The 15,460-nt window shown below is 33.7% G+C and overlaps 1 protein-coding gene across 1 annotated transcript in view; it reads right to left on the reverse strand.

Moving 5' to 3' along the window:
- Positions 1–11,878, reverse strand: part of LOC132743677 (JNK-interacting protein 1-like) — a 60,910-nt gene extending 49,032 nt beyond the window's left edge. Inside the window, exon 1 of the mRNA XM_060732230.1 lies at positions 11,609–11,878. Within this exon, the coding sequence (XP_060588213.1) occupies positions 11,609–11,652 (44 nt within the window). The 5' untranslated portion in view covers positions 11,653–11,878. The remainder of the gene's footprint in view (positions 1–11,608) is intronic.
- Positions 11,879–15,460: the final 3,582 nt, after the last annotated feature.

The following is a 15,460-nucleotide window of genomic DNA, read 5'->3' on the forward strand; positions in this document are numbered from 1 at the left end:
AAAAATTTTTTCTTTTTTTTAAAAGGGATTTTCGATAGTATGATATATACTATTTTTGTATTTACATCAAGTTTGTATTATGATGTCATCATATGTTTGCGTCAATCTCTGATCAGACTGTGTCACTATCTAACCAAAACTAAAAAAAAATATTAAAACAGCGCATTTTCCTAATCAATGCATGTTACCTTTTTTTCACTAAAATGTATTTAAATGCAAGACTAGTTATTAAACACAATTTTGTTAAAATATGCTATGTACAAATGTTTAATTTGCTGTATTAGCATAGCAAAATTATACTTATACATGTACAATGCTTAAGACTAGGAGTTTTAATTCAGACTTCCACCTTTATATATTAATATTTTTTTTACTGTTAAACGTGAAATAGTGAGCCACTGTAAGCATTAAGTAGGTGAAAATATCGCCTTTGGTTTGACACTGGGGGTTTAGCTTTTTGTTTATATGGAAAATTTTCAAACCCGCCGGGGTTTTCAAAATAAAAATAAACTTCTTTTCCCTTTCCCCCAAATTTATCAAAAAGGGGTTTAAAATTTTACGCCCCAATTTTGTTACAGTCCTTTTATTTTTTTGCATGTTTAAGGCATTTTTCTGATCATTTGTGTAATTGTGATTTCTGAAAACATTTTTTTGTTTGGGACCCCCTGATAAAAATTTTTTAAATGGGTCAACATAACTACCAGAAAACTTGGGGAGAAAAATTTGGGGTTTTTATCTGAAAAAGGTTAGAGGGTTTTAAACCCTTTTTTTAGGAAAATTTGGAAGGACCAACCAAAACCCCAAAACCCAATTTTTCTTTTGCCTTTTTGATGGGGTTTTCCCCTTTCCCCCCCCTAAAACCTTTCCCTTTTATAAAATGATCTTTTTTTGAAAAAAATTTTTTAATAAGATTGTTTCTGTCTTGAAGGAGCCTTTTCAAGTTGTTCGGCAACCTTTTTATGGACATCAGACATTGATTGTCTAAGCCATTCAACATATTTTGATGGGCATGAAAAACCTTCACTGCAAGGTGGATATCCATACATTATGTCAACAGGAAGTGTATTCTCCCTTCCAAACATTAACATATTTGGAGAACATTTTGTGCTTTCATGAATGGTTAACCTATATGCCATAAGAACGAAAGGAAGGTGATCATCCCAATCATTTCTGTTCTTATTAACAAACATCGCCAGCATCATTTGAACAGTTCTGATATTTCTTACTGACAAACCATCAGATCGAGGATTGTAAGGAGTTGTCCTCGTCTTTTCTATTCCTCGTCTTTTCTATACCCAGTAATCTGCACATTTCTTTAAAAAGTGTAGACTCAAATTCAGGACCTTGATCACTATGGATAATGGAGGGTACACCATATCTGCATATGAATTCTGTGACTAGTTTGTCGGGTACCGTAAGAGCAGTATGGTCTTTTAAAGCATAAGCTTCTACATACTTTGTAAAATAGTCACTTATGACCACAATATACTGGTTACCATCAGAAGTACAAGGCAAAGGTCCTAGAATGTCGAGAGCTATACGGTCAAGAGGCTGATATGAAATTTCTTGCTGTAAATGTGATTTTCCACAATCTGGACCTGGTTTTCTTCTAGCACACATATCACAAGATTGAACACAACGTTTAATGTTACAAGTGAAATTAGGCCAATAGAATATTTTCTTTATTGAAGCAATACTTCTGTCTCGACCTAAATGCCCTGCAATTCTGTAAGTGTGCAGGTGGTTAAAGACATCAGTTCTTAGTTTTTGTGGTAACACTAATCTTGAGAGTCCAAAAGGTTCGAACATTTGTGTTATATTGTGCTATTATATGTTTTGAAGGTTTATCCTTGGATTTAAGCTTAAAGTCTAGGATGATTCTATTGTCAGGATCCGGCTTTTGAAACTCTAGCAATTCCTTATTTGACCATTGACCAATCCAATTTGAGTTCAGGACCGGAATTTGATTTTCGGCTAGGCTTTGGGTTTGAGTATTGCCATCACTTTCTACAGTTAATGTGTGAATTTGAACTTCACTATTCTAATCATTAAATGTAAACTTTTGAATGGATAATTGGGATGAAAAGCCGTTGCTTTCTTTATGACTTTTTGTACTAGACAACTGAGTGTCATTGATTGCCTCAAATATACAAAACATGTTTTTTAAATCTTGTCCAAACTCTGTGTCTGAACACTGAACATCATACCGAGTGTTTTTTTCTTCATATTTAGTGTGTGCCTTTTTAACACTAAAAACTGTGTTATCTTGCAGAACACTTGCATCTTTGTTAATATTCTTAACGCAATGACCTGTGCTTGAATTGTGAACACTATAGACCATGTTCATATTTTGATCACTATTATTTGAAGTTTCAACACTTTGTTCTAAGTTTACATTTGGAACAATACAATTTTGGTTCACTTGAACACTATGACCTGTATTTGAACTTTGAACACTGCAATCTATATTTGGATTTTGAAGGCCACAATCTGAACAGTTGGTTCTTTTGCAAGTACGTTTTCGAATGGGAATTCTAGATAATTGCATCGGCGGGTTTGTGTGTAAACTACCCTTTTCCGATATTGTATTGTAAAAAATCATATTGTATTCCAAGTTACGGGCTAACCAACGGGGCTAACATTTCCTTCTGGCTTCTTTGAAATTTTAAAGCCTATTAAAAGGATGCATGGTCAGTTCTTATTACGGAAACTTTCGACCCCACAAGTAAAGTCTGAAATAACTTGACAAAATGTTACCACTGCTTTAACCAACTCTATAAAGGTTGGTACAATATCTTTGTTGTGATTTTGCTGAGAAAGATTTGCTTGCATTATTGAAATCAACTTTTCTTCACCGTTTTGTATTCTTGTGACCTAATAACAACAACCTATTTACTGGTTATTGCAAACTGCAAATCTGTATCCAGGGGAATGAAACAAGCCATTTTCTTGCGGGAAAAGCTAGGGGACAGGTGGTGAAGTTTAGTTTTCTTTAAAAGCTTATTTCAAAAACTTTTCTTGGACAATTTCTTGTCCCCAAATAAACTTTTTTCTTTTTCTTGGAGGTAAGTTCATTAAGATTGAAAATGTTAAATTTCATGACCTGAAAATTGGGAAATTTTCTATAATATGGAAAGCCAAAAACCCAAGGGAAAAGCTTTTCACTTCAGATTTATTTGTGGGTTTTACAGGGCCAATCTTTAATTGACTGAATTTATCTGGGGTTTTACCAAAGATAAATCCTTCCTCACGGAGACAATATGGCCAAGGATAAATGAAACTTTGTTTCTTGAAAAAGATTTGGCATTCTTTGGTTAAGTTTTTTAAAATTTGCAGCGCGAAATCTAACAAAAACTTGTTTTCAAAATTTTCAAAAGTTGTGTGGTTTCGGAAAAATCGGGACAAAAAACAATTATGTCATGCTACGTAAAGCAAAAGACCCTTTTTTTCCAAATTGATTACCTTTCTTAGAACTAATTCAAATTTAGGCGTTCAAACCGTGTATTATTTTTTGTTGCTTATTGATTAACCCAAAAGGTGATTGATTCTAAAAAACTTGTATAATGGGCCCCGATATGGTGTCTGAAAGTTGTGAAGAGGTTTTAAATGTCAGTGTTTCAATTTTTTTTTTTTTTTTTTTTTTACCTGCCCCAAAAATACCAGATGCTAAAAGGGTTAAAAGGTTTCCCCAAAAAAATATTTTTTTTAGGAAAGCGGAATCAGTTGCATCATTTTTATCTTGGGGAAGCGGAAAAAGCGTCCTTTTTGGGGTTTTTGACGTCCCTTAAGGCGTCCCGAATCAAAGTCCAGAACCTTTAAAGGGGGGGTTTTTCCTTTTTCTTAATGAGCACTACAGGTGCTACCCAGGCATTTGAACTAGGTTCAATTATGTCTTTTTCTAACATTTTATGAACTTTCTCTTCAATTATATGTTTTTGGTCTAAAGGAACAGTTCTCGGCGGTACTTCAATTGGTTTAGAATCCCGAACATCAATATGATGTTCCATCAGGTCTGTTTGTGTGACCTCGGTGTCATCAGAAAATATATCTCTAAATTCATAGATAAGTGAGCCTAACTTCTGTGATTGCTCTGTATTAAGATTTCCTGAAGCTTCTTCGATAAGAGGCTGTAAATGGCTAGGTAAGTCATTTGACACACTATATAGCTTAACTTCAATAGGAACCTCACTTACAGACAAAACTGCTTGAAGGCTACCTATTGTTAGATTACTATCAACCTTAATGTTTTGATTTGTTATATTAATGAGAGACACAGGTATGCTCTTCTGGTCAATGGTGACCAGAGCTTTTGTCATTAGTTCACCTTTCTTCAACAGAACTTTATATGGTTCCACTACCCCTTGTGTATCAAAACATACACCATCTACTTTTGCTTTTACTGTAATTTCAGAATCTGCAGGAATCGTAGTAGAAGTATTAAGTTTTATGCGAGCTAACTTGTTGCTCTCTTGTCTTTGCATAACTTTTCTTGTTGTTTGCCTATGATCATACATGCTTTTCCAAAAATTTAAATAAACATCAAAAACCCTTCAAGCGAAGTCACTTTTACCTATTAAAAAGCAGGTAAGTCGTTTTCAAGTTCAGCCACAAGAAAGTCCACAGGAAAACACCTCATTGTCTATTTTTCAAAATTTCAAATTTATTTTACCAAACACGCGTTGCAAATTACCCCCCCATTTGCCGCCAGATAAAAGGTTTATATTGATAAACCTTTTGTTAGATCTTCCCTTTTAATGCCCAATCTTTCTTCCGCTAAAAATTATTGGAAAGTATACTTCAACCTGAATACTAGAGTCCAAATGCGGTTGCTTGTTTACCAAGACATCCTGAATAATTGACCCCTTTGTATAAAGACATGGCTACGTTTAGTAATTATTGCTTCAAAACAATGTTATGTTGACCCCTATTTCTTTTGATTTTTCGTAGGGCTGGACTTTCCGGGCGCAAGGACAGTCCCTGCTAGTTTTCCTGATAGTTTGAAGTGCAGTTTGCTGCCATATAACCTTTGGGGCATGACATTTTGAAACATTCTATGTTAGATCTGCCCCTACTATTAGATCTCCCTCGTCTATTTGATCTGCTTCTATTTCATTTAGTTATATTCTGATTCAAAGTTTGAAGTAGTGAAGCGATATCATCTAAGGGTAACGGGTTCCTTTAATTTAAAAAAATAGTATTGCAGCTTGATGGTTTGCTCAGTTTCAAAATCTTGGTTTTCCTGAGAAATGCCCCTGTGAATTTTCAAAGGCTTCAAATTCTATTGCTAAGGCAATAGCTGCATCTATAGTTGAAGGGTGTCTGTATTGAACATGACTTCTCCACTTCGGGCTTGATTAAACCATTTATTGAACTGGTTCCCATGATTTTTAAGGGAAATTTTCTAGCCTTTTTGTTGCACTAAAGGAAAAAAGCTTTTACGATAAATTTTGTAATTGGGATAGCCAAAATCCCAAAAGGGAGTTTTTGATTTTGCTTGCCTTTTTTGTTTCTAAAAATCCGAAACATATCTGTTTTTTCTTTTAGCCCGGGTTTTAATCTTTCGACTTAACACTGTTAAAAGATATTGATAGTTATGTATTTGTATGGGGTTAAGGTCGCTAAGTAGCTTTTGAGCAGGACCTCTTAGACTCATAAGCAATTGTTGTGCCTTTTCAGTCTCATCCCATTGATTCCATTTTGCAACATTTTCAAAATGTACTATGTAGTCCCGCCATTCAATTGATTGACCATCAAATTTTTAGGCTCTTTAGCTTTAGGTTTTGACGTAAATATATGTGGTTGATTATGCAAATAATATTTGTATATATGTATAATGATATGAACTTTTATCATCATATGGTAAATTTGTGTGAGTGTTCTGTATTCTTGTGTTGATTGCAGGTAATTGTCTATCTTGATGCCAAGTATCATTCAAATACGATGCATATTGGTCATTAGGGTAACATGGTGTGCATAGATCCCTTCTCTCTCTAATAAAAGAGTTCTGTCTTTCCATGTTTTCATTTGGAACCGACATTGAACTGTGTTTAGGGATATATAGCAATTACTATGGGGTATGAAAGACAAGTTTTGATATGCCCCCTTGTTGGGACTTTGTTGATGTATTTCAAGTGTATTTGCTACTGCTTGTGTGTGTGCTCTATAAGAGTTTGTCTAAGGCCTTGACTAAAAACTCTATCGTTTTGAAGGCGTTGTCCAGAAAGAGCGCTTTCATTATTACTGTACTGAAGTGTATTACTTGTAGCATTTAAGTTTGGGTTCTGAAAATCTTGAACTTGTCCCTGTTTGTGAAAGTGTGCATATCAGTTGTGTGATTGTGCATATTGACATACTCATATGATTTACCAGCAGCATTTGTGTTTTGCAATGTAACACTTTGAGACGGCCCCTGGTTAACATAAGTTATTTTGTCACATATCCTTCCCTCTATGTGAGGGTTGTTATATGAACTAACTGTTTGTGCTACGTCATTGTCTGTTGGAAATGCCCCCTCACGACAAAATTCATTCATTGTGTGTTGCCTGTTATTTTGTTCATCTATAGAATGCGAGGAATGTAAGATGAAAGGTCTAGATTTTCCCATTTGATCAAAACTTTGAGACAACCCCTGCCGAGAGTTAATATTTATAACCTGGTTACTTGTGTCAGATAAGTAAGGCTGTTGTCTGACAGTAGATCTGGGGTTATTTTGTATTGTTGTTTGTGGGCTATCTCCTGATAGTACCCAAATATATGTTGAGGACACACCCCTATTGTGGTCTTTACTGGGATTTGAGCCAACAGGTTGTCTATCCTGCAGAAATGACCCATTCACTATGTTGTGATTTTGGTCAGCTTGAGACGTCCCCTGCTTATATTCATTAAAATGCCTTTCTTGATAATATCCATCTATAAGCTTGTTATGAACATTTTCTGATTTATCATGTGCAGACATACTATGTTCAATTTTGAGTGCATGCCTGTTTTTGCAAAGGCCCCACAACTGAGATATGGTTGAGATCATCTTAAAACGCCCCCTGGTGTTCATGCTCCCGTATGTTCACTTTGAGCAGATCCCAAAACGTGAGTATTTTTTGTATTGCTGCCGTCACTGTATTGTGATTTTGCTCAAAACGTGGCCCATTATGTTATAAAAAGGGGAAAATATGAGGCGGGGCCCTTTAAATTTTGTTGTAAAAAATTTTATTTTTACCCTATTAAAATTTTTTGGGTTTTAATCCGGTCATTTTTGAGGAAAAAACCCCCGGGGTTTTGGAAATGCTTTGGAAAAAATTTTGACAAAAATTTTTATTTTTTATAAAAGGAATAATCCTAAAATTTGGGGTGTTGTGCTTTTATTTTTAAAATCTCCAAATTTTTTTGCTTCGGAAAAAAAACTAGGCTTTATTTTTCCCTTATAAAAGGTTTAAAGAAATTTTGTTTTTAATTATACATAAATTAAAATGAATTTCCCGAAGGGGGGGTTTTAGATTGGTTTTATTTTTCAAAGGGGGTAAATAGTGGGTCATAATGCAAGTTGGTTTTTCTTTTTTCAAAAAAATCAGAAATGAAAACCCTTTTTTTTGGCACTTTCAATAGGGAAACCACCAAAGAACCTTTGGGGGTTTGCCAAAGTGGACAAGAAAAAATGTTAAATTGATTTATATAGGAAAACGGACGAGGGCCCCCAAAATGTAACCGTTTTTGCTTTAAGTTCAATTACCTCCTATTTTTAAATACTTTACCAACTAACATTAATAAAAAACCACAACATTTTCAAGTTTAATTTTGTTTTATTTGGACATGAGTTTTACTAAGAAATTTTCTGATTTATAATAATACCAAATTAAAATTGTAATTCTATAATATGAAAATTACTTAGAGTCAAAATAATAATTATAAGTCAACAAAGGCTTTTAAATTTATAATGGGAAAAAGATTTTGAAAAAAAAAAGTTTTATTTTTTTAAAGGAGACAGGTGGGAAAGGTGGCTTAGCCCTTTGACAGGTAAAAGTTACCTTATTGTCCGTGAACAACAAGCAATGCGAAAATGGTCAGAAAAATCTCCCTTATTTAGGGGCTGTCTAAAAATGAACTCACAAAAAGTCTCATGCTAGAACATATGGAAAATAGGAGTAGTTTCAATTTAATCAGTTACTTAAGAAAGCATTATCAATAAATAAGAAAAACCATGAAAGCGTAACATTTAATCATTAATTCTTGAAATGACCAAAAATTTAAGAGGACCAATTTAACACTTGAAAAGTCATGGATTAAAATGAATCTAAAATGTTTTACTGTAAACAGAAGAATTTTAGAGAGAAATAAATTTAAAGAATAAAAGATAAATTAAATTGTTTTAGAAGTAATCAAAATCTGCCACAATAGTTACTCGTGGCGACGAGATAGTATCTCGTTGTCCACGACTTAGCTATTCTCGTAGCCACGACTTAGTAACTCGTGGCGACGAGATAGTATCTCGTGGCCACGACTTAGCTATCTCGTTGCCACAACTTAGTAACTCGTGGCCACGGGACATAGTATCTCGTGGCCACGAGATAAATTAAAACACACACATGTCACCTTGGTGCCACCGTAGTCTTACAAGTTAAGCAACCAGGGTAAACAAGGACGCTATTTTAAAACCCCCCCCCCTTAGGTCGTATTTAAAAAATTAAAATTAAAAAAAGTCCCACCCGTTGGGAAAAAAATTTTTGCTTAAAAAATTTTTTTACATCAGTGTTTAAAAAAAAAAGGTTTTTCCCTGAAAAAAAATAAAACTCGAAATAAAAAAAGGTTTACCCAAAAAATAAAATTTTGAATAAATATGTTTGCTTCAAACTATTTTCTTATAACTTACTCGTGGTACAGGGGTAACACGCTCGTTTAAAAAGCGAGAGGTCTGGGGTTCAAATCCAAGTCAAGACAATTCATGATGTTTTTTTTTTTTTTTTTTTTTTTAAGTATTTTTAGCAATTTTAACATTATTTCTTAAGAAAACAAGGCGGCGACTATATGCTCCCCCGAAATTTTTCGGGGAGCATAAAAAATGTATCAAACTCAAACTGTTATAGCAAAAAAAAAACAATGTTCCAATAAGGGTTCGTTTGAATGTTAAGCATCGTTTGGTGGTAATATTTTGTGAAAAATCTGTATTTGCAGTCCGTTAAGCGGCATTTTCTTCATACGCATTGCATATTTTGGGCATACCAGAACCCACGACAGAAAGCGTATTTCATTGAAGACTACATAAAACTCGGAACAATAAAGGGTAAATATAAAGGAAAGCCAGAATAACATTTCGATTTTCTTAAAAAAAGCTTTGAAATATATATTAATGTTTAAAATGTTGCAAACTTACCCTGTCTTCCCCACATATCGAGTTATACTGCACATCTGGAGCCGCGGAAATTCACATATTTTTTTACCGATGCTCAGTTTTGAGATTTATATGGGGTTCCACCCCCGTGTTTATCTGTGTGTTTGGGTTTGTTTACCCTCGCCACTCTATATTGGTAAATATAGAGTTCTAGCTGAGCAATCAAAAGCAAAGTTACTTAAACATACATCATGTGTTAATTACAGATTCAAACAGCGTTATCAATGTCAAAAATACAGGGGTAAAAATTTAAAAAAAAATTGCATTCCAAATGGGTAATATTATATGAAGATTTCGGTGAATACTTTTTTTATTTATTTATAAACAAAACTCATGGCCCTTAAGGGCATAAGAGTGAACAATCAACAAAACAAAAATAATAATACAAACACCCATGCCAACTTCTCATTCATAACCACGGAATGACGTCATCATAAAAGGTGAACGGCCGACGCCATTAAAACTGAGATTTCAAGCACAACCAGCAAATACTAGAAAGCAAGAAATAAACATAAATATTTTGTAAACCCCACTCATATTTATTTTCAGTTTCATAACTGCAGTGAGAACTTGTCATTTAGTATTTCAATATAGATTTAGTACTGATCAATATCTTTTAAGGCATGTGTTTCATAGTGTTTGATTAATGGATTTTGAGGGATTGGGGTTTTTTAGCAACTGATAAAGTGGCCGGGAACTGCAGAATTGCCCCTTAAAAAAAGCAAAATGTTAAAAAAATCTTGTTTTTTCTTTACTTCCAGGGTTAAAAAAAACAAAGCACAAAATTATACCATTATTATTATATAGTTGACAAAGTTAGTCATTGTATATGGCAAATGAGTATAACCTTGAAACAAAAAAGTTTTTGAGAAATAACATTGGCAGCATTTCCGAGGCTTAATGTGCCTTTAAACCTTCATTTGCATCTCTATCCTTTTATTTCCTTTTCTAATGTAGCTGGTTTTCTTCTGCCACTTAGCGACCGAATTTTACACCTATTGTCAGGAAATAATTAAGCAAGTAGATTCTACACCACCTTTTTTTTGCACCAGTTTCTATCAGATATTAAAATAATATTGGTGTAACGTTAAGGTCGATTATGAAACAGTTTCTTGCAACTTATATGTCAAATAAGACAGCTCAAACCAAAAACCACGATCCCTTTGATTTGACCATAAGCTTTGATCTTTGAATTTTAACCAAAACAACGATCCCTCACATTCAATTAACCAAAAGCCACGATATCTGGGATTTAACAAACACCACGATCCCTTGCATTGACTATAAGTCACGATATATGTATATGGGATTTAACAAACACCACGATCCCTTGATTGACTATAAGCCACGATATCTGGGATTTAACAAACACCACGATCCTTTATAAGTCACGATAGCTGGGATTTCATCATTAGTCACGATACTTGGAATTTTTCCAAAACCGTGATCCTTGAGAGTTAACAAAAACACGATCCCTGAGATTGAACCAAAAAACCACGATCCCTGGGTTTGAACAAAAAAACGACCCCTGGGATTGAACTTTATTTCATCATTTTCATAATTGATATAAAAACAGTAGCATCTTTCGTACGCTTGTGTAATATTGGTGTAATTTCAAATATATCCTGTTAACACTTTAAAAATACCAAAATGTTTATGAATATAAATTGTATGAAAGGCATATGAAGCCTCAGAAATGAAGAAAGGACAAGCATGTGTTTACTAATGCTGCAGTCATATATTAAGATCATGTAAGATGCCTGAAGAAAATAAATCTGAATTTGAAATAATTTGTGATAAAGGTAGAAAAATGTAAACACAGTGGTACTTTTACCCCCATGCATAATAATAAATCAAAATAACTGTACTAATTTCCAAAATGCAGAAAAGGCAATTTATCTGTTGCTATTTCAACATTTTGCTAAATTACTCAATCTGCATGCTTATGTTTGTGATTTTTATCATGTAAAGTAAAAACATTAAAGCAATATTTAATGTGCATGTATATGCATAATTCCTCTTTAACAACATAAACGTTGTAAATAAATTAGTAATGTTGTTAACTTGGCAACAATGACTTTTCTAAAATATTCAATAATGTTGCTGCAGTTGATTGTGATAACCAACGAAATTGACAAAATCTATTCTAAATATGAAATTATTCCCATATTTATATTCATATGAAACATATGCGAGCTGACGTACGTAACTTATATTAATTAAATATACCTCAGAGTTAACTCTGTCCTGATAGGTCTCTGAATCTGCATCATATTTCCAATTAATTTGTCATCTGTTTATTGTAATTTCATCGTTCCTCTTATGTTAATCCGTTCTTGCTATCCATTGAAATGAAGATTATATAATTAATATTTTTCTGAATCAATATGATCACTACACACAGTCATTATTCATTTCCATACATCCGCCATGTTACATACATTTGTTTCGCGTCTTGAAATAGTCAGACGATTGAATAAATTATGTAGAGCAAGCGAACACACGCGTACGATCTATTTTCCGTTATTGAATTTCAGGGTACACTTCTGCGCAATATTGGAAAATCATTACAAGAGAAAACAGTGGAATGGACAGACAGTTATGATGAGAAACGACGTCTGTTGAATCGATGTGATCAATATGCCTTATACACTCATACCAGGAACTATCCTCTCTGTTTCATGTCTATTTTGGTTACTAAATAATTATAGTACATAATGCTTATAGTTTCACTGTCAAGTTGAGTTCAATTATATAATATAGTTCTAGTAAATACTCTCAATTAAACAGTAAGCATAAATCATTTTTATAAATGCCATTTTTATTTTATATCTTAAACAGTTTCACATTAAAAATAATACAATTACTTCATTTGAAAATGACTCGTTCATTGTTAAACAAAACAAGCGTAACGGAGGGAGAAAATACGAAAACACGAAACACCACGAAAACACGAAAGGAAAAAGACGAAAACGCGACAAAGACGAAAACGCGAAGACACGATGACAAAAACGCGTAATTATCGATTTGAATTTGTCGAGTTCTTTGAAACTGTATTATTGAATTAATTGAAACTTTGTATGATCTAAGAACATAATAACAGAAACCCTGGAGGCAAAGATAATCGGGAATCACCGACCCCGTTTTTAAATTATCTGTCGTTATGATTCAGGGAAATTCATATTATTAAAAGCAGAAAAGTCGGCCTTGTGGTAAAAATGTCTCTCAACACAGAGACCTTGGGCATCAGAGCTAATGTTTTTTTTTTTCTCTTTTTTTATTTGGCAGTTATAGGAAGTGGGCTCGAAAGTGGTTGCAAGATTCAACCTTTCATCATAGTCAAACCAGTAAAATATACGATTTATTAACCACAATCACTACATGTATTTTAAACTTAAGGGTTATTTTTCGTCGGGGGGGGGGGGGGTAATTTTGTTATGTTTTCAGAGAATGTGGAGGCACATTTTCGACGGCCTAATGCATAAAGTGTGTAAGTGCATAAAAAGTGCCTGCAAGCTTTGATCCATTTCATACTTAGAAAAAGTATCTCCGACTAATGAATGTGAAATAATGATCGCATTCCTATAATCATATATATTCCTATGAAATTTCTGCAAAGGTAAAATGACTGATATATATAAATAAATAAATAAATAAATAAAATAAAATAAAAAACGACCCAAAGCTGTGATAAATGTGTCTGTGATAAATGAAAGATATACACTTTACACATCGTGCATTATATTTAAACTCAGACACTCCAATTTGTTAAAATCTTGCAAAAGATAACAGTGATGATCGGCCTTTTTGTCGAAAAAGAAAGTGCCAAACCTACAACGCACTGTTCCGTTTTAAGATTATATATAAGGTAGAAGAAGAGTGTTTACAATTTTCTAAATGCACGGTGTGAAAAAAGTTAGCAAAGTAACCTGTATTGCTAAAGAAATGGTGGTTGTTCCACAGCGTGTCCTAGTAAAGCTCCATAACGTTAGGCAACTAAGTGACATTTTCGTGGCATAAGTATTTAAGATTTGTTTTAAAATATTTTTTGATGAATTGCTTATGATATGTGACTTTGTATCTTTCTTAGACGAAAGACAGTCTCGAGTTGTGAAAGTGTTGTCTTGTGGTATTTCTTAGCCGATCGTGTCTATGTATTCTCATGTACAGCGCTTGTGGTTCAAGTCTGAAACCAGACCGTCCACAGGCAGTATGCTCATAAGTGCCTGAGCGGAAAACTGAACAAATCAGATTTCTAACAAATCTAAAAAAGCCACTGCGTTGGTACGCGGTTTTTAAAGAATTTGTAATAAAACGATTTCAAAGATATTGTAAAAAGTAAACAAATCTAAATTTACTGCTACAATAGTTTACATATTACAAACATGTCTTTCTGCTTTTTTTCTCGTATTAAAGGAAGACCACTGAGGCCCAATAGCATAAAACATAAAAATTTCAAATCTTTATATTCCATTTTGTTTTTGCAACTTTTTTGCCGATTTTAGTGAAAAACGTTGCACAAGGCTTGGTTTGCACAATACAATTTATTATTCCAGGGAAATGAAGCGAGAGAATTTTGTACACAAATTACATAGGTTCAGACCTACACCCAGTTACACAAAATCTTTAAATAATATCGTTGGTCCCTTCATTTCAAAAAGCTCAGTAGAGTCCCTTTAAATATAGTTTGTCTTCAGATTACGTTGGCCAATGATGTAAGGTAAAAAAACAAGACCCTTCGCATCAAAATATAAAACAGCGCCAGGGTTTCAAACACCGGTCGTGAGCATTTTTCTTCTGCACCCCAGCCTCATTTGATATGACACTAATCAGTCGGGCATACTTCCTGATCGGGAAACAAGGGGATTTCCCCTCAAGGTTTCCCGATCAGGCAACAAACGTCAAAATCTTTCCCGATCGGGAAGTTTTTTAGGCCTTTTTTATGTAGTTTAAGAAAAATGGCCGCTGCATAACAATTTTCAATCCACTTCAATATGAATATTACATTTTAGTTCAGAAAAGATACATCTAAAATCCTACCGAGTCATTTTCTTTTTAAATGTTTACAATTTAAATAATCTGAAAGTGAACTTAAGTAAAGTTTTTAGATTTTACCAAAAACTAGCCACTTCCCGTTTTGGGAACATTGCTTCCTGATCAGGCATCTAGCAAAATATTCATCATTAAAAGTTTAAGATACATTGCTTCCCAATCTGGAAGTACCTTATATTTGTTGTAGTTCCTGGCCTTGATGATTAGAAATTGCCAAGCCTGGTCAGTTTTTAAAGACATGTGGCACATAATTCAATCACGACGAGTAGAATATATCTGGCGAAACTTATGTTCTTGTTAGTCGTAATAATACTTATCAAAACATTAGCTATACTTGACGGACAGTACAAAAATCATCATTACAATACAAAAGTTTCATACTGTTAAGATTGTAAAGCACATGTTGAACAACATTGCATAGAGTGTTATTTCTCAAAACAATTACCAGGCAGCTCAAATAATTCAAATGTTGACTAGAGCTCACATTATTTTTTTTGGCTATAGCTCAAGACGTGTTTGCATACTACAGTGTAACTTCCGAAAACCGAACACCCATGGGACTTGTCAAAAAGTTCGGATTTCAGAGGTTTCCGGAATTCAGAGGTTTATGATAATGTGGACAAGACTAAGCCACTTAATATCACTTAATGTCAAGGAAGATGTGGCCATTACTGTTATATCATAATTATGTAATAGTTTTTTAATCAAGATAAAGATGTGAATGAAAAGAATACATTTTTATCTTACCTGCAAATGCTTTTGGATTTCTATCAGTTTGTAGAAATGTTGTTAATTGCATAAACTTACATATCGTCCGATGCTAGCTAATTAATTATTACATCAAATGCAATAAAATCCCTAAAGACGTTTGATGCATACATTGTCCAATTAATTGTCATTTAATCCGCTAATTTACTCTTCAAATTAACTGACCGCCGTAAATTACTTTGATTAACCGCATCACTTCAAACATACCATTTCACAGTTTGTGATTTTAACGCGTGTCAAATTACACAATCACCGCTAATT

This window comes from Ruditapes philippinarum, unplaced genomic scaffold, assembly GCF_026571515.1.
Source record: "Ruditapes philippinarum isolate M1 unplaced genomic scaffold, ASM2657151v2 ctg485_1_1_1_1, whole genome shotgun sequence".
NCBI lineage: Eukaryota > Metazoa > Mollusca > Bivalvia > Venerida > Veneridae > Ruditapes > Ruditapes philippinarum.